Source organism: Ambystoma mexicanum, chromosome 4q, assembly GCF_040938575.1.
Source record: "Ambystoma mexicanum isolate Mex_15411 chromosome 4q, UKY_AmexF1_1, whole genome shotgun sequence".
NCBI lineage: Eukaryota > Metazoa > Chordata > Amphibia > Caudata > Ambystomatidae > Ambystoma > Ambystoma mexicanum.
Genome location: NC_090928.1, coordinates 80,814,763 through 80,832,953, shown reverse-complemented (window position 1 = coordinate 80,832,953; position 18,191 = coordinate 80,814,763). Strand labels below are relative to the sequence as shown.

The 18,191-nt window shown below is 47.9% G+C and overlaps 1 protein-coding gene across 4 annotated transcripts in view; it reads left to right on the top strand.

Moving 5' to 3' along the window:
• Nucleotides 1-18,191, top strand: part of NCOA7 (nuclear receptor coactivator 7) — a 1,232,944-nt gene that overhangs the window by 725,874 nt on the left and 488,879 nt on the right. For all 4 annotated transcript variants that reach the window (XM_069607511.1, XM_069607508.1, XM_069607509.1 and 1 more), the window contains 2 exons: nucleotides 2,376-2,455; nucleotides 7,030-7,137. In XM_069607511.1, coding sequence (XP_069463612.1) covers nucleotides 2,376-2,455; nucleotides 7,030-7,137 — 188 coding nt within the window. The remainder of the gene's footprint in view (nucleotides 1-2,375; nucleotides 2,456-7,029; nucleotides 7,138-18,191) is intronic.

The following is an 18,191-nucleotide window of genomic DNA, read 5'->3' as shown; positions in this document are numbered from 1 at the left end:
AACAATTTTGTCAAGATAGGCAACCATAACATAAGTTCGATTTAAAAAAGATCGATGGGAATGGAGGGGCCCTTCCCTTTTTTTCTTTAGACAAAGCCTGATCTACTTCTTGGGCTGTGATTGAGTCACCCGCATCCTCATTAGGGAGGTGGGGGGGAGTGGACACCAATGTTCCACCCCTCATCCCCACTACCTGGCACAGACCGCCCCACGCATATAAGGAAGTGAAGTGCTCATGCCAGGCATCCAAGCAGATGTTGCATACAACACAAGGATGCTCTGCCTTGATATTTCTCTTCACCAAATTCCAGAACTCCTTGGAATAATTTAACCCCAGCAGCCTTGCCAAGGTCTATCCAGATAATTTTACTCTGTTGCCTCTTCTTTTTGGCTAACATGAGTTTATAGTCCTGTGTACGTTTTGTAACCACCCCAGGGCAGCCATCACCCCACGCTTTTGTATGTATTTCCCTACCATTTGGTAAGTCCGTTATTCTTCTGGAAAGAAACATAAATCCAAGTCGACTATTGATTACCACATATTTGTGACTGAGATGCACATTACAGTATTGAAATCAATGTAAACCTAAAATTAAACTTGATAGGTTAAACTTCTGAAGGGTTTGGATTTTACTTTTTTTCATTGTGGTGTTGCTTTTTAATTTCCCTCTGTTTTCACAATAGGAAGGCACAGTCCAACATCATAACTGAAACAAAAACATAACATACTTGAAGTTTTTATTAAATATAGCCTTACATTAGCTTTTAGAAATGTTAGAACATTCACTTTAAGACAGTTTTTTTTTAATAATTAGATTTGCTAAATAACTACAATTCAATTGCATTGGTTGTCTCCAGACCGTGTTCCTCCAAAACCTTTTGCACAAGAAATTGCGTCGAGAGCGGCCGTGCGCAGTGTCCGGTTTAGAGGAACCCGTTCTGGAGACCATGGTCAGACTGACCTGACTACCTTTGAAGGTAAGTGGGAGGAGTGTGACGGTGGGGCTGTGCAGCAGGAGGGAGCTGCAGGGGAGACCACTGCCAAAAAGGACAGTGGGAAGAGAGTGGTCTCAACAACTGCCTTTGACTGCGTCTTCCTCTCAGTTTCATGTCTGACATTCAGAGACAGAACCCTAGAATTGGCATGCTTCTGAAAGAGAGCTCATGCAACAATCCAATGTTTTAAAATGTAGGGCACTGGCCAGAAACTGTATTGCTCTACTGCTGGAAAAGGTCATTGATGTACTCCTTTTGAATCAGACGCAGATGCTTTGCGAGGGGCAGACTTGGTTCAGAGAGCAGCAGTACAAGCAGAGCAAATGCTGCTGGGTGAGTTGGTGCTCATTATCCATCTTAAAAATAAGTTCCAGGTCTCAGCAACTGACCGCCCTAACCGAGTTTAGGCACAATGATGTCCCCAGCATAGAGGACAGCGAGGCAACAAACGGGACCTTAACCCACCCCAATGCTACCACGCATTCTGATGGTGGAGGACCACCCATAAGATATCTGTTCCAGAGAAAAGTGGGTGTGACTCCCCTAGCCGCATAGCTTCGACTTCCCCCTAAAACCATCCTCTTGTGTGGCCTCTCAAGCTAGTCTGTCCCTTCCAATTAGGGCCACAATGGATGCCCGGGGTCAATCAGTAATTCCTGAGAAGGCATAGTTGCCTCAAAGTAAGAATAGTCAAACACGTTGAAATTCCAGAGGAAATAATGCAACCTAGCACATAGTGACCCTATTTAAAATGTGGGCATCGAATTGCCTGTAGCGCTTGCATTTTATTCTATGGAATCCATTGTGTGTGTCTTGTTTTCGTTCTTGCATGTGTCTTGGCACTAGGGAATACTATGGTATACCATGAACACCAGGCTATCAGGGTGTCGCACTGCCTGTAGCAGAATTAATGTAATTGGCTGGGTGCATTAAAATGGAATTTACAAGGCAGGCCTGAACTAGATTACCCACATTAATCTGGCCATTCAAAGCACGAGTAAATCTTTCTTCTCAGTGGTGTGTTCGAGGTATATTATTGCACGTGATTATATCCCAGTCACTTCTCCATGACTGCTGCAAGTCATTAAAAATGGATTGTTCTGTATAGTTAAAACTGGTCCTTGAATGCTTCATGGTTGTAGAGGTAACCTTGAGCTCTGTTGAAACGTGCGCGTGTGTGTTATTGCTTTAGCTGGGAACAAAAGCACTTCATTGTATCGTCATGCCCTATTCGGAAGAGGCAGCATTGATGTTTTTGTTGACTCTTCGGTTACGAATGAGTTTGGACGTGTGTAGGAATCGGACCAGAAGTAGCTTTTGATGTAATCCATACCCTATATTTTTAAGTGATTAAATAATGTTACTGTTTCTTTCATTAGATGATAATCCAAACCGAAGCAATGAAAGGAAAGATAAGAAAATGGTTATTCAAAAACCGGTTGGCACCACCGAATACACGGTAAATTAACCTGTTTATTTTGTCATTCTATTTAAAGCTAAATATGAAATGCATTCCTAAACGCCAACTATCAGTTTTCTTAGCACATTACATTTTCATATGAGAGTAATTTGTTTTGTGGTGGTTTTCGGGCCCAGGATCTTGCCTAGAGACCCCTTCTCGTTTAAAAAGAGCAGGGGCCTCATCACAACTTGGGCTGTATCCCGGCTGCAATACCGCTCGACTGTAATAGCCCTAGCACCGACCGGTCCGGCGGAATTACCACCGGATCACAGGTTGGGTGTTAACGGTAAATCCCTATTCCCCATTCGGTCCATTGGATTCAATGGGGCATTTTAAGCGCTAATTATGCGGGCTAATACAGCCGGCGGTAATACAGGGGATTTACACCTCCAGGGAAAGGCTGGAGGAAAAAACATCCAATTTAGCACCCAACTTGTGATCGGGCCAGCCCTTAAATGCGGCGGTAATACCGTTACCACTGCATTTAAGGGCTACAGCCCAACTCGTGATGAGGCCCCAAGTGTTGCTTTGGAATGCGTGCATAGAGGAGTATTGCTTGCAAAGGGCCATGTATGCAATTTCGGAAATGCACAAATGATTTGGTAGTCCTGTAAGGTGCACGGTGAAAGACGTAGCTCACATTGGAGAAAGTCTTATGTGGTTGTGAAGCTGCACCAATTGCCAGGCAAAGTTACTAGGAATAAAGATTTCCTGCCTCGGCTTTCAGCTCAAATTGCATCAACTGGGAATTGCAAGCATATGGTTTTTGACTTTGGGCCTCATACCGAGCTTGGCGGAGCAGTAAGAAAATCTGTTACTGCCACTTTAACGGAATTACGGCTATTTTTACCACTCCTCAAATCCAGAGTTTGGCATTGAAGTACTGCATTTACCTCCAGCATCGCACCTCTACTATATCTTAGACTAAATCAACCTCTAAATAAATATAGGTGGTGACGAGGAGACCCGGGACCAACTTTAGCAGTATCAGTGAAAGGACTTGGATACATCTAGATAATGGTGCGCTTGCTTTATAAACCTGCCTGGAGGACCATGGATAGGTCATTTCTTCGGTCTGAGACAGTCCTCTATAGAGAGTGTAGAAAATGATATTGTTGTGGACCCTGAGTAGTTTCATTAAAGTGTGAGCATTGTTAATAGCCCAGCTCCTATTCCAGGAAATTCATCTTTTACGCAGTGCACTGGAAACCAGAAAGAAAATTGCGATTCTTGCTCCTGAGAAGGCTTTAGCTATAAAGGAAACAAAAACCCACAAGTGAAGGTTTGGCTAATGGGTCCTGTGGGCTCTAGGGCTGACTTTGTCCACATACCTTCTCAGGCCCTACTGGCAGTGAAGCAAGTTCTTGGTGAGGATGCATTGGAACTGCCAGATTTATCTGAAATATGCCGATCTTTATTTTTTATTTTATTAATTTTTATAATGTGCCACATGCCCATGGCGCACATAGAGACAAAATGAACATACAGCAAGAACCGGGTAAAGGAGGGGTGTGATCTGGCCATAGAGGGGGCGCTTTAAGTCTGCTGAGTTAAAGAGCCAGTGTTTATAGCCTTCTTAATGTCTGCCAGGGAAGGGGACGTTCTTATGCAGAGCGGGAGGTCATTCCATTCTCGAGGTGCAAGTATTTCAAAACTCGCTCCACCAAATTTAGCAAGTTTAAAGTATAGTTGACTCAGTGTATGGTTATCATTGGCTTAATGTGCGTGTGGTTTGTTTGGTGGTCAAGTGGTTGATCAGATATTGGGGAGCAGATGTGTTCCGATATTTGTAAGTAAGAGACAGTGGGCCTCATTACGACTTTTTTGTAATGGGTTAACTGGCTCCGCATTATGGTGGCTGGCCCGTTAACACAATTACGCAAAATTACGAGGTCCACTTGCGGGACCCGGTAAGGACGCCTGGCAAAACCCGGCGTCCTTACCGGGTCCCGCGAGGGGAAGAGGAGCAAACAGGCCGGTCGTAATCGGCCCGTTGTTCGCTCCCTCTCACATTCCCATTGAGCCCTATTGGGGCTCAAATGGTAATGGGGAAGGTCCAGGCCCGGGTTCCCTGAGGGAGGGATTACCGGGCCCTTCGAACGGCCTGGTAATTCCCCATTCAGGGAACCCGGTAAAGGATCCCGGTTTGGCGGCAGCCATAGACTGTATTGCTCCGAACTAGAGTTCGGCTGAATACTTTAAGCCAAGGTTTGGTAATGCCCCTAGTCAAAAGTGGGAAGAGTGGGAATTGACTGACAAGGGAAGAGGTGTAAAATTTTAAATGCACTCCCAAGACCTTCTGCAGGGCCCCATGGGTTGGATGTTAGCGCAGCCTACTTTGGGAGGAGTTGGGCGAGTCTACCACCCAGCTTTTCAAGGGAAGAAACATTTAAATGGAATACGCTTGCCTGGGGAAGACTAGAGCATCAGGAACCAAGGTTGAAGACATCTCTCCTTGTCCCCTGTATGGTGAAAAAAGAAAACCTTCCATCCTCACTGGGGATTGGGGGGAATCTGAGTGGGCCCTTCTGGTGAACTAGATGGGCAGGAAGAGCCCTGGGAGTAGCAGCCAGGAACAAGCTTTTACCATGTCCACGGCACTGAATGTATGACATTTGGAGACAGATCTTTGATGAATCTGTTTATGATGAGCCTTGTACCCTAGTTCAAGAGTTTGGCTGCCCTTCTGCTAAACCCGGAGTCTCATTCTCATTAAGGAAGCGTTTGGCCACTCTGTGGGCTAAGCTGCTTTTTCCCCCTTTTTATGCAGGAGAGGTGTACCTTGATATGGCGACGGTCCACTACTCCATTAATGCACCTGTCAAGGCTTAGGCGCAATTATTGCTTAGGGCCCACAGATCTGAAATCGTGGTTTCCTGTACTACCCTAGTCACAGAAGTAGAGGGCACCTGTCCAAATCATTGCCACCTCTTGGCCCCCCCCCACACCTTCCCTCCGGGGTAGGCTCGCGCACACCCTTCGGGGAACGTGGGAAAGGGAAATGGCAAGTAAGGATGGTGGCCATTTAACCAGGGAAAGGGTATTGACTGTAGATCCACACGCACACCACACCCTCTGCCTGTTTAGAGCAAGAGCAAGGTGGGTGCTTGTTGCAGGGCCATTGATTGGGAACGAAGCCGCTCGCAGGATGAGTCCTGACCAGAAGCACAGGACGTGGGTGTTGGCCGTAAGTGAACTCGGGTGGCGTAGGGGTGAATTTGCGGAAAATGAAAGTCGTGTGCAACGCGATTCCCCTGCTTGAGCGGGGCTTTGTGCTGAAGCTGTGGGGTGCTGTGTCGCCTCGCTCTGGATGCGCTGCAGAGGGAAACGGGTGGAGGCGAGGGGGGGCTTTTTGGAACATTGGTAGCCTGAGGCCGACGCTCAGAGGCTTTTTAATCGAATAATTAAACATGAACAACTATCTAGCATAAAAATACACCATTTGCTCACAGGTAACCTGGTAGGGGTGATGTGATGGGAAGCAGCACAGAAGAGGGTCAGACGTGTATCCTGTCTCCTTTACGCTGCTATGTCGTTCCCAATTGGTTGGTGATGCGGCGTGACGTTGCCCTCCATGTTAGTTTGCTCTGTTTTCAAAATGTAATTGTTCAAAACATGTTTGCTTCTGGCTTGAAGTAAAGAAGATTATAATGCGTAATAGGAAGGCCCCAGTCCTGACATGCGACCTCCAGCAACTGGTGCCTTCCGAGTGTCTACTTGCATTGCCCTGAGCGGCTTACTGATGATAGTACTAGCACTTAAGGTTTGAGGTGATGACGCATAGAACTCTGTTTCCCCTTTGGACTATCGAAAACGTACCAGCAAGGTTGTGTTTGACACGCAACAGACGTAGGAAGCCACTAGCCCTTCAGCTAGGCCTCTCTGCAAGTAGAGAACACAGAGCGGCCCTAGGGCACACTCTACTATTCTGTTTCATTTCCTCAAGGCCGGGTCGCTCATTCATCCAAATAATGAGGGATGCCTAGCGTAAAGCAGTGCTTGGAGGCATGGCGTAGGGAAGATGGACGCGAAACCTACCTCAGTGAGGCGTAGATGCTGGGTTTTTAGCCCTGCACAAATTAAAAGCTGACTGCAGCTACTGGTCATTAGTTTTCAGAAAAAGCGTATCCTAGATCTAGTAGTACCCGAGGTGGAACTCTAAATAACTTCTCCTTTTAGTCACTTACTCAAACAGTTGGGCTTAAGCTCTCCAAGGCATCGGCAACACTGCCAGCTCCCCGTGCTGGCACGGGGTGCTGCAGTCCTTGCATGATCACTTTGGCCATGGTGCTTTCTGCCACTAGCACCCAACGGTACTTGTCAGGCACATTTTCGCTTCTGTGCACCCAGGTTTCCCAACCGTAATTTGACATTGGGCGGTTAGAAATGTACCCTTCCACTGTTGATTGTTTTGATCCTTGGTTTACCACTTCATTGTACATTAACATTTAAAGTGTTGCTTATAGTCACAGCACAGTTTTATAATCCTAAACCACCAATAGAATCGTCTTGTTTTATTTTTAAATTTATTTTTAAATTGTATTATTAATGGGTTGCATTTTGTTCTGCAGGCAGGAAGTTCAGACACACTAAATAGTATAGCACTGAAGTTCAACATCACGCCAAATAAACTTGTGGAACTGAATCGGCTGTTCACCCACACAATTGTGCCAGGACAGGTAAGTGCTTCCTTTCTGTGAATCTACTTCGCTCATTATCGATACCAACCTAATTAAGCAAATAGTACTTTTTGACATAATTTCCTCCCCAGCACCTTTAACAAATCCCCTAGTGTTTGCAGTGTTGATGCTATGGTGCCTTTGTTTTAGTTTTGAAGGAGAGGATGCAGTTTCAGAAAAAAACGTAGTTGACCCTTCTGATCACGTAGAAGGGCTCTTCTGCGTCCCTTGTTACTTTCATTTCATTAGTGCCCGGTATGGGATGGGTACTGCCGGCTAAAATACGAAAGATTACAACCACTGAACTGTACAGATCAAGCCAAACCTCAGGATCCCCAATTCATTCAACTATATTCTTTGAACCTCTTCTTGCTGCCCGTCTCGGACGATGATCACTGGTCGCTCAAGGATTTGAAACTTGGTTCTGTAGACTTTCTATTTAAGTTCCAGTTTACTCCACTGTTGTGGTCTTCAACATATAATGGCCATGAAGATCTAATCTTGTTTTTGCAGTCAACTTCAAAATACATGGCTGATGTGCGAGTATCTGTGCGTTTGATTTGTATCCCTTGTAGTGGGACAAATGTCAAAGTACCTTGACATTTGATAGCAAACATTGGAAATTGTAAGAGCACCTGGGTTTAATGATGCCAATACCCACTACGATGGTGATACCTTTTTTTATGAGTGAGTATCCAACAAAATGGTGGTGATGTCCGAGTATGCTGCCAATAGCACAGTGAATGCTTGGCAAATTACTATACAAAAGCTACAGCTGTTAGCTTTGTCAGTTCTTGATCAGACCTAATGACCTTCTTTTATTCCTTATGGTGTCACTGGCCGAGTAACCCTGCTAAGTTATGCAATTTATGATGGCTTACACACGCCTAGTGTATACATAAAGGGCTGTCTGTGTCCTGGCAGAGAAGGTCAATAAAGAATTTGTACTCGGAAAAGCAATACGCTTCATTAACCTTTCTATTCATATCTCCCTGCATCTGCTTGGTTGCCATGGCTATCTAGAAAGTCGGCAGATAAAAAGAAGAAACATGCCATTGTATGGTTTCCCTCCTAAGCATTGGGTAATTCGAATTATGGATGGCTCTACCTGCCCTTGAACTGTTTGGAGCAGCTGGATGCATTCCTTGATAGCTGTGCTCAAAATTAACTTTTGCCTACTTTTAAAAGGGGGGGGGGGGAACAGTATTGTTTGCATTGGATGCCATCCAAGATGCGAGACTCTAAAACTGTTACCGGCTGACTTGTGTTGGTCCTGTAAAGCTGCAAGGGACACACTTTCATGTTTTGGGAATGTTGCAACATTGGAGATTATTGGGATGATGTTAATAGAATTGGGATGGTGACCAGTTGCAATACTCTCAGGTTGCCAATCATGGTCATTGTTTTTTTTTTTGTTGGGTCCATTGTCATTGATTCCGAATGTGTCTGAGACAAAATACTGGTTGTACGGCACATAATGTCCACGAAGATTATCTTCAGAAAATGGAAGAGTTCAGATAAACCACTGCATGAGGAAGGGACGCATGTGATGGTTTCATTGTCTGCAAAGGACAAGGAGTCTTTCATACGGACATCTCCTGGATGGTTATAATGCAATATGGGGTCCATTTAATGATTCATATGTGTGAACGTTTTTTTTTTTTTTAAAAAACATATTTTTATTGTTTTCTTAAAAACATATCATCTCCGAACTCCCTCCCCACCCCCCGGAAGAGTAGGATCACATGTCGTTGTAGTTTCAAAAAGTTATGTACCAAAAATGTCTGAGATTTTGATATTGTGCGGGCACCATTGCTCCATATAGTCCGACCTTAAATACTCCAACACCGCCCCCCATTCCTTCGTAAAGGAATTCTTCTGGGCCTGGAAATGGTGTGTAATCTTTTCCATTGTCATTTGTGACCACACTTTTTGTAGCCAGGTAAACACTAAAGGCTGGTCCTGTTTTTTCCAGTTTTGGGCGATTGTGGCCCATGCTGCAATAAGTAAGCCCATGAAGTTTCTCCATTGTGCTATATGGAGTCTTTTGGCATGAGGGTCCTTTAGTCCACACAACAAAACCCTTTCCCCCATTTGTGCTGCATCTGGAAATATTTTTGTCATCTCCGTTTGGACTTCCCTCCAGAAACCCTTCACACCTTGACAATCCCACCAGATATGCCTCCATGTGCCCCTCTCCGTGCCGCCTCTCCAGCAGTTATCTGACATTTCCGGATACATTGATTTGATCCGTTCTGGAGTGTAGTGCCATTGTGCAATTGTTGTCTTGGAATATCTTCCCCCAGCGTGCCCTCCCATCTCTTCATATATGACCATTTTATTTCTTCTTCTGGCGCGTCAATGAATTGGTATAATGTTGACACCAGTTTTCTGTCGCCTGGGTTGTATATTATATATCTTTCAAATGGTGTTAAATCTCTCGTGGCTGCCTGAAAGATCTCCGGAGTGGTGAGCCAGTGCTTTATTTGTTCATATTTATATCTGTCCGCATCTGTCAGTTTCCACATTTGTTTGCACTCCGCAAATGTCCTTAGTTCTTCCTGGATCATTTCTACAATTTTTTTGCACCCAGCCTCCACCCATTTTTCAAATCCCCCTGGTTCGCATCCCGGATGGAACAGTGGGTTTCGACAGATTGGCGTAAAGGGGCCCAGTGGGGTGGTCATGATTCCCTTCCTGGTTTGAGCGTCCCATGCCTCGATGGTCGTTTTCAAGACCTCACTAATTTGAAGATTCGGATGTCTGTGCTGTTTTGTGTTTCCACAACAGGTCCTGCAAAGGGGCCCTAGCCACTGCCCTGTCTTGTGTTGCCCAGGTAGTGCTTTGGTCCTCTGCCAGCCATTCCCTCATGATCCAGAGTTGTGCCGCTTGGTGATATTTTTGAAAGTGTGGGAGTGCTAGGCCTCCTGCCTTTATTGGTGCAGTGAGGATGGCCCTTGCAACCCTGGGGGGTTTTCTGTTCCATACGAATAGCGATATGGCCTTGGACAATGCTTTGAAGAATGAGTTCGTGACTGTCACGGGAAGGGCGTGAAAATAGTAGAGTACCCTGGGGAGAATGTTCATTTTAACCGACTGGACTCTGCCCCACCAACAGACCCTAAGTGGGGACCATCTGTCTAGGTCCTTCTTTACACCTTCCAGCAGTTTAGGAAAATTGTTCAAATAGAACAGGTCTACCCAGCTCATGAGTGTCACCCCTAGGTACTTAATGCTTCCTTCTGTTATTTTTAGCTCGAGCTTTCCCGCCACCTTGCCCAAGGACCCCCTATCTCCCTCCAAGAGTAACATTTCTGTTTTTTTTCTGTTTATTTTTAGACATGACAGCCCCTCGAATACATCCAGTTCTTTTAGGGTCTGTGCTAAGGAGTTCTCGGGATCTTCCAAAGCCAGCAGCATATTGTCTGCATATGCAATGACTTTGTGTTGTCTGCCCGCCATCTCTATCCCCCTTATTCCTACTGTTTCCCTTATTTTGATTAGAAGGGGTTCTAAGAATATAGCATAGAGGAGGGGGGAGAGGGGACACCCCTGTTTCTTGCCTCTTGATATCTCGACCTTATCCGTTACTTCCCCGGTTATTTGGATTCTTATCGACAGGGAGTTGTAGTTGGCCTTTACCATATTGATAAATTGGTCCCCGAACCCCACGTGTTTCAGCGTTCGAAAGAGGAATGATCATTCCACCCGGTCGAAGGCCTTTTCGGCATCTAGGGAAAGCAATACTGCCGGAGTGTAGGTAAAGCCTATTTTTTCTACTAAGTGGATGCTCCTTCTTAAGTTATCATGTGTTTGTTTGCCAGGAATAAAGCCTGATTGATCAGGGTTGATTAGGGATGGGAGGAGGGGTGGCAGCCTGGCTGCGAGTATTTTGGTTTACATTTTTGCATCCAAATTAATCGGGGCAATGGGGCGATACGAGCCAGGGAGGATTGGGTCTTTACCTGTTTTGTGGAAAACTAGCACTTTCGCCTCGTTCATGGATGGGGTTATATTACCGCTGTCCTTGAATGTATTGAACAGTCTAGTTAGTCTCGGGACTAGAATGTCCGCATACTTTTTGTAGAAGGGGGCCGTGAAGCCATCTGGCCCTGGTGCCTTATTGTTCGGGAGGCCCTTTATTGCCCTGTGGACTTCTTCTTCAGTAATCCTGGCATCCAGGCGCTTTTTTTCTTCTCTCCCTATTCAAGCAATTATGGAAGAACGCAGAAACCTATCCTGTTCATGTACGTTCGGGTGCTCCGTCGTGTAAAGGTCTTGGTAGAAGGCTTTGAAGGTCTCTCCTATACCCTTGTTGCATGTTTGAGTCTCTCCTTTGGAATCCATCACTTTCAGAATCGCCAATGCATTTTGTTTCCCGTTGAGTTGTCTTGTAAGGTATCTGTCCGCCTTATTGGCCTTGATGTAGTAGCTGTCATGATCTCTGCTTCCAAAAGATCAGGACTTGCCCGACTCCCTTGGAAGCAGACCCATAACCCCGGTTCCGAGTGCCAGCCAGTCCCAATTGGGACCTTTTGGACCCTGTCCTGGCGCCAGTGGCACCAGGCTCATAAAGATGCCCAGTCCCAGCGCTGGAAGCGCCGGGATCATAATGCTTGGGTGGACTTACCTGCAGCAGACCATGCTGCTTACTTACCTGCCAGTTGAACCCCTGATCCTCTTCTGTTTGGGACTACTTTTCCTGTTGGGTGGGGCAGGAGCCACTCCCTAGGTTCAGAACACTGGAACTCTTCTGGAAAGCAGGAACTCTTTTCTTACCTAGGCGTGGCTGTGGAAGGAGACACCTAAGCACTACAGGAGGATATTTAAACCACACCCGATGGATGAATCTTGCTTTGCGTTATTCTGCATTCTCTGCAGCAGAACGCTCATCGTGTCTTCTGCTTCTGATCCTGGGCCTAAGGGAACAAAGGCTTACCATCCTGGAATCCAGTCTTCAGCAGCACCTGTAAAGACAAAGCAAGAACAGGTTAGCACTACGGTCTTCAGTGGCAGCGCATCTCTTACCTGGTCCATCGGCTGTCACCAACGCCTCGCGCTGCATTCCGGCATCTGAAAGACAAAGCCTTACCTACTCTTCGCACGCTCCGGAGGCCTTCGGCGCTGCATCCCGCATCTGAAAGACAAAAGAAGGTGCGTTTAAAGACATTGGGCAACTTTATTACTCACGTGCCATTACTCCTTCCCACGCCGAATCCAGTGGGTTTTCCAGCACCCTTCAGCTTCTCTAAAGCTCCGAACTTGTACCTGCAAGATAAAAGGGACAGTTAGTGCGCATCGTGAAGCAGGCTACAAGCGCTTACTTACGTGCTTCCAGGCGCTTCTATTCCTCACGCGGGTTCGATCCTCAACTCTCATCAGCCCGCCATCCGCCATCGCCGGAACCCTGCAAAACAAGAGATATCATTGCAAAAGACTTTTAAGACATTTGAAGTGCCCAGAACTTACCGTTCGTGCAGTTAACGACGGACAGCAGTCCTCTGAGGTGAAGAGGCCTGCACCCTTATCCAGTGAAGAAACTGGTTACGGCACCCTGCCCCGAGGCAGATGGAGAGCTCGGCGTTCACTTACCTAAGGTGAGGGCGTTAACCTTTGGGGTTCTACAGGAGAAGAGAAAGGGAAGAGGAGAGAGGCACCCAATAACCCCAGTTCATTAATCCCATATTTTCTATCTGCAGACATCTTACTCTTCAAGTCAGACATACAGTGCACAGAGGTCCAGCCCAAAGAGCCAACTGTGTGTTACACATCACCTTTGAAGATACGGCATTCACCCAGTCAAGACCGCCGCCTCTGCGGGAATCAGGTGAGCGTTACAGTAGCGTTGCCTTAAGTACAGAAGGGATTTCTTTGCTTTTTGGTTTTGGAGCATATCTAATTGGCCCTGCACATGCCTCAGCGCCTTCTTGAGGCTTCTATTGGGGTGATCTAACATTTCCTCATGAATGTCCGCTATTTTTCTTTCCAATGTCCTTTCCCATTCATAGGTCTGCTTATCTTTAGTGGCTTTTAGGGCTTTTACCGCCTTAAATGCTTCCCAAACAGACGCCAAAGGTACCTCTCCATTGTCGTTCAGATCAAAGTATTCACTCATTTTTTCCCCCACGGTCCCGCCCAGGGCTCTGTACCCCAGGATGTCTGGGGGCATTCTCCATCTCCATAGACCCCTTCCTCTGCCTGGGATCTGGAAGTCCAGGCACAGTGGAGCGTGGTCAGAAATTGTAATAGCGGCCAAGTCAATACCTTGGGTCTTCCCCAGGAGGCCCACCGAAACCCAAAAGTAATCAATCCTTGACATCGTGTTATGAACGTATGAATAAAACGTGAACCCACTGGCCTGGCCCTTTTTTTTCTATCCAGACATCATGTAGTGCCAAGTCTTCCATCTTTTTTTCAATTGTTTGGATGGGGCTCCCTGAGCATGACTTCCCCCCGTGCTCCTATCCAGCTTCGGTTGCCAGGCTAGGTTATGGTCTCCTCCCAGTATTATCTCCCCCTTCGTGAATCCCTCTACTTTCCCCAGGGTGTCTCTCAGAAAACCATCCTGTCCCGTGTTTGGCGCGTATATGGACGCCAGAGTAAGCCTAAGACCATGTAACGTGAGGTTAGCAAATGCATACCTCCCTTCCTCGTCCACCTGTGTGTCTATGAGGATTGCCCCAAAGCCCCCCCTCACCGCAATCATCGCCCCTGCTCTTTTCCCCCGCATTCGCCTGCACCCATATCTTGTACCCTTTCAGAAATATCTTCTTTTTATCTTCTGCCGTAACATGTGTCTCCTAGAGGAGCAGAATATCCGCCTTCTCCCTTCTTACAAGTCTCTCCACTTTTTTCCTCTTCACCAGCGAATTCAGCCCCCTTACATTTAGTGAGAAGATTCTAAACTTCGTCATCTCATCTACTCTGTTACTGCTATCTGCCAACCTGCTATTTGTGATCCCACCCCTCCCTCCGAGGCACCCCCTCTGCCCTCCCCAACCCGTTCAACTTACCCTCAACTAGTAACTGAAACTCAACTTTGATCCTGAGGAGGGCCCAGGCACCTAAGGTTGCTAGGGCGTTTTGCCTATCGCTCCTTGCCCTCTCATGCCTCAGGACTAACTGTGCGGGAGTCCTAAACCCCACATCACTCACAGACCCAGGTAGTGTACCCTCCGGAACCTCTGCCCGGCCGCCCCATATATGATATTCCGTGATACATTTGAGTCCGTCCACACCCGCCTTCTCCATTCTGAACATCTTGCCCTCTCTGTTCCTTTTGAAGATATCTACTTCTCACCCGTGGGGTGTCTAGCTTTTCCCCCTCCAGTTTGTTTTATCATGTGCCTTACCACCTCCCATCCCCGAGGCCTCTTGTACGGTTCTCTCCGGGGCCTGTCCCCACCTACCGCGCCCTCCTCCGCTTGCAGGCCCATTGTTTGGAGACCTTCCTCACAAGTTGTTTCTCTTCTCTGTTTACCCTCCCACTCAAACAGAAGGCCAAAAGGGAACGTCCACTTGTATCTGATTTCTTTCCCCACGAGTTCTTCCACTAAGGGGGCCATCTCCCTTCTTTTTAAGAGTGTCGCCGAGGCCAGGTCTTGGTATAGTTGGATTTCCACCCCATTCATCCTTATGTGGTCTAATTGCCTTGCCTTCCTTAGTATCCGTTCTTTTTGCGGATACGATGATAGGGCAGCCAGCACGTCCCTTGGCCTCTCTCCTGGGCCCACCCTGTGGATTCTGTCAATCCCAATAATCTCTGCGTCTTGTTCCTCTAATATGTCCCGAAAGACTTCTTGCACCGCACTCTTCAGGTCTTTATCCAGCACTGACTCCAGCATGTATTCTATGCGGATATTGGACCTGCGGGAGCGGTTTTCGAGATCCTCACATTGAATTTCCAGGTTGTGAGTCAGCCTGACCAGGTGTTCTGCGTTTCACTGCACTGTTTTGCTTCCTCCTCCACGTTTTGTACAATTCTTTCTAGGATGTCTGTCCGTTCCTCTAGCTGGGCCACCTCAACCCTTAGATCTTGGACCGCCTGCTTCATGTCACTCCTCAATGAGGTGAACTGTTCCTGGACCGTGGACATGAACTTGTCCCGCAGCTCCACAAACCAGGCCCGCATTTCGTCTTTTGTCGGCTGCTGTGAGCTCTGGTTAGGGGAGGTGATATCTGGTACGAGTTCTTCTCCCGGCCTGTCCTTTGAGGTCGTCGTTGCTTCTGTGGACCACATTTGTAGCAGGTTTGGGTCCTGCCTGAGGGGTTGTGATGCGGTCTGTGGCGCTCCCCCCCCCCTTCGCTTTAGCCCTAGACATCTTCGCCGGTTCGAGGGCTGGGGTCGGACCGGACTTCCCTGTGCTGGATGTGGGAGCTGTGTGTTGCCTTTTGTTGGGGGGGCGACTTCGCTCCGCACTGTTGTTTTTTCTTCCCAGAGGGCCGCCTCGGTGCGGGGTTTCAGTGCAACCCTCCCTGTGCTGGCCCCACGATGGCTTATTTCTTCACCCCTAAAGAAGTTGTCCCCCCCTCCCCCTTGCTAAGCACCTCTCCGATGGCATTAAAGGCGGCGCCACCGGTACTGGATCGGTGCTTGGGGGCTTGCCCGGGGCCTCGCTCAATGGGGAGAGGTGGAGTGCTATAATTACGCACGCACCTCTGACTCCCGTAATCGCCAACTCTGGTGCCTCTGCTCCGGTCCTCCTCCGTCTGGCTTCTCCCTCTCGCGACCGTCCCCGCCGCCGTAGATTCCGGGGGGGGGGGTGCGGAAGGCACCACCAGCCTCCAAGCGTCTCCCTGTTGTGTGTCTCCCGTGGAAGAGTGGGGGGGGTGGCGATCTTCTTGCTATCCCTGCTCCTCGCCGGCAGCCTGCGGCCTGGTCGCTGCTGTCACTGCCTGTGGGAGAGAGCCGACATGCTCATCCGCTCTACCCGTGCCACCGGACGCGGCCGCCTGCCGGCAATCGCAGGTCTGCCGCCTCAGGGTCAATTATGATTATTGGGTGCACCCGCGGTGCGTACTATGTACCTTTTGTCTGCTCCAGGCCCCCGGGTGCCGTTCTCCTCCTTTCCCAGTGCCTTACACGGTTCCCGCGTCCTGGCTGGGTTGTCGTCGGTGGGGGAGGGGCCGCTGCTTCTCACTGGTGTTTCTTTCGGCGAAAAGACGAGTTCCCTTGCTGAAATGCCGACGGCCCGTCTCACTACACCTCGCGGGGCGTTCCGGCATCTAGCCGAGTTTAAACAGCACGGAAAGCTTCATATTAAAGTGCTTTTTTGTTGGCGGCCAGGCGAGAGCGCGACTCAAACGCGACTACTTGTGCCGGCGGCCATCTTGGATCATTTTAATGTGTATCTTTTTGTTCTAGTTTGGCTCGCCATTTACCTTTATCCCTCCCCTTCTTTCCTTTCCTCTTTGCTTTATTTTTCTCCTGGTTGTTTAGAACACCTGTTTTATGCTATCGATGTGCTGTACTTAATTAGCTTTTTTATGTTTATTTGTTAATGTGGTGCATCTCTATGCTTTGGTCTTAAACTTTGTAATTGAAAATCTCATAATACATTTTTATTTTAAAGCAATAACGGGGGAAAGGCGCTGAAACCTGCTTGTAAAGCTTGACTTTTTCGTCTATCGCCACAACCCTGATAGGGTGCCCAGGAATTGTGGCTCCCCAATGGGCCCTCTTCCTTTGAAACCTCACCCAAGCCTACTCTTTCTTACCACCCGTAAACTTCCTCCAGGAATGGGAGAGGATAACTTGCACAATTGCATTTCGAGCCTTGTCTCTGTAATGTTGTCTAGAAGCCTCCTATCCCAGGACCGCTCACCATCCTGCCTAAATGCGCTTTTACCACCTTTTTGCTGTGACGCGAAATCCTGCAGAAAGCAAAAGTACAGGGCCAATGCCCCCCAAAAACCTGATCCTGATTGGAGGCACTCACAAGTTTTGGGCTCCCAGAAGTCGGGGGGATGGAGAAAAGCTGCCATGCTGCATCAGTCCTTTATTGGGGAAGAAAGAGACCCCGTGTCGGGTGTCAATTGAACAGTTCCATTAAGAGTATGGTGGATTTCCTTGCGGATTATCTGATTCCATGGAGGAGTGGGCCTGCACCCGCCAGCCCCCAGCAGGTGGTATGCTACCCAGAGCATCATCTGGCTTTGGAGGGTCTTCCACCAAGCGGATTCCTACCAATGGGCCACTGTTGCCGAATGTGAAAATGGGGCAGAGCTCTGCCTTTTTTTGATCTGGCCACCTGGAGGTTCAGCTGAGATGTGGCAGAAGCTCTGCTTCGATTAGGTTTCTGAATAGTGGCTCTTGTAATCTGTGCAGCGGGAAGGTTTAACAAACTTTCTTGGCTCAATGTCAATTAAAAAGTGCCATTCACCCGAACAGTGCCCCAAAAAGGACCCCTCCATGTAATACTACTTTTTTTTTTGTGTACATTTAGGAATTGTTTTTGTTGTTGTTATTGTATTGTTGTGGGTAATGCTGATGCTTACTTTTAGCTCAATAAGTAGGTACCACACTGGCATAAGTAATGCAACTTTGTTTACATGCAGAAAAAACAGTGAATGCAGCAGAAGCTCAAACTTCCTTGGCATACGAAAAATACAACTTGGGTAGCATTAGAGGAAGTACCCCTGGCACAGAACTGGAAGCGGCAGATCGGGAATGCTGTCTGCCTCAGTTGTCGTGACTGGCTGAAAGCCACCATCTTCTGCCAGGAGGTCCAGATGAGGGTGCTGGACATGCCCTTTTGACGGGGACAACCTCTTTGGGAAGGCCGTCAACAAGTTGTTGCAAGCCATTAAGACTGACACAGAGACGGCCCCTGCCCTGGGCGCTCTTCAGCAACACTGCTCTTCCTTTTGCCCCACCAGTGGGAAGTCCAGCAGATTGTCGAAACGCTTTGGCGGAGGGTCCTCCTCATACAGTCAACCCTCCCGGTCCATGACCCAGGAGGCCTACAGAGGTCGTTCCAAGGCTTTCGGTGGAGGTGGCTAACGTTGTCGCCCCCAAGGCCGCTTTCAGGTCCCAAAGCAACCCGGTGGGAGGC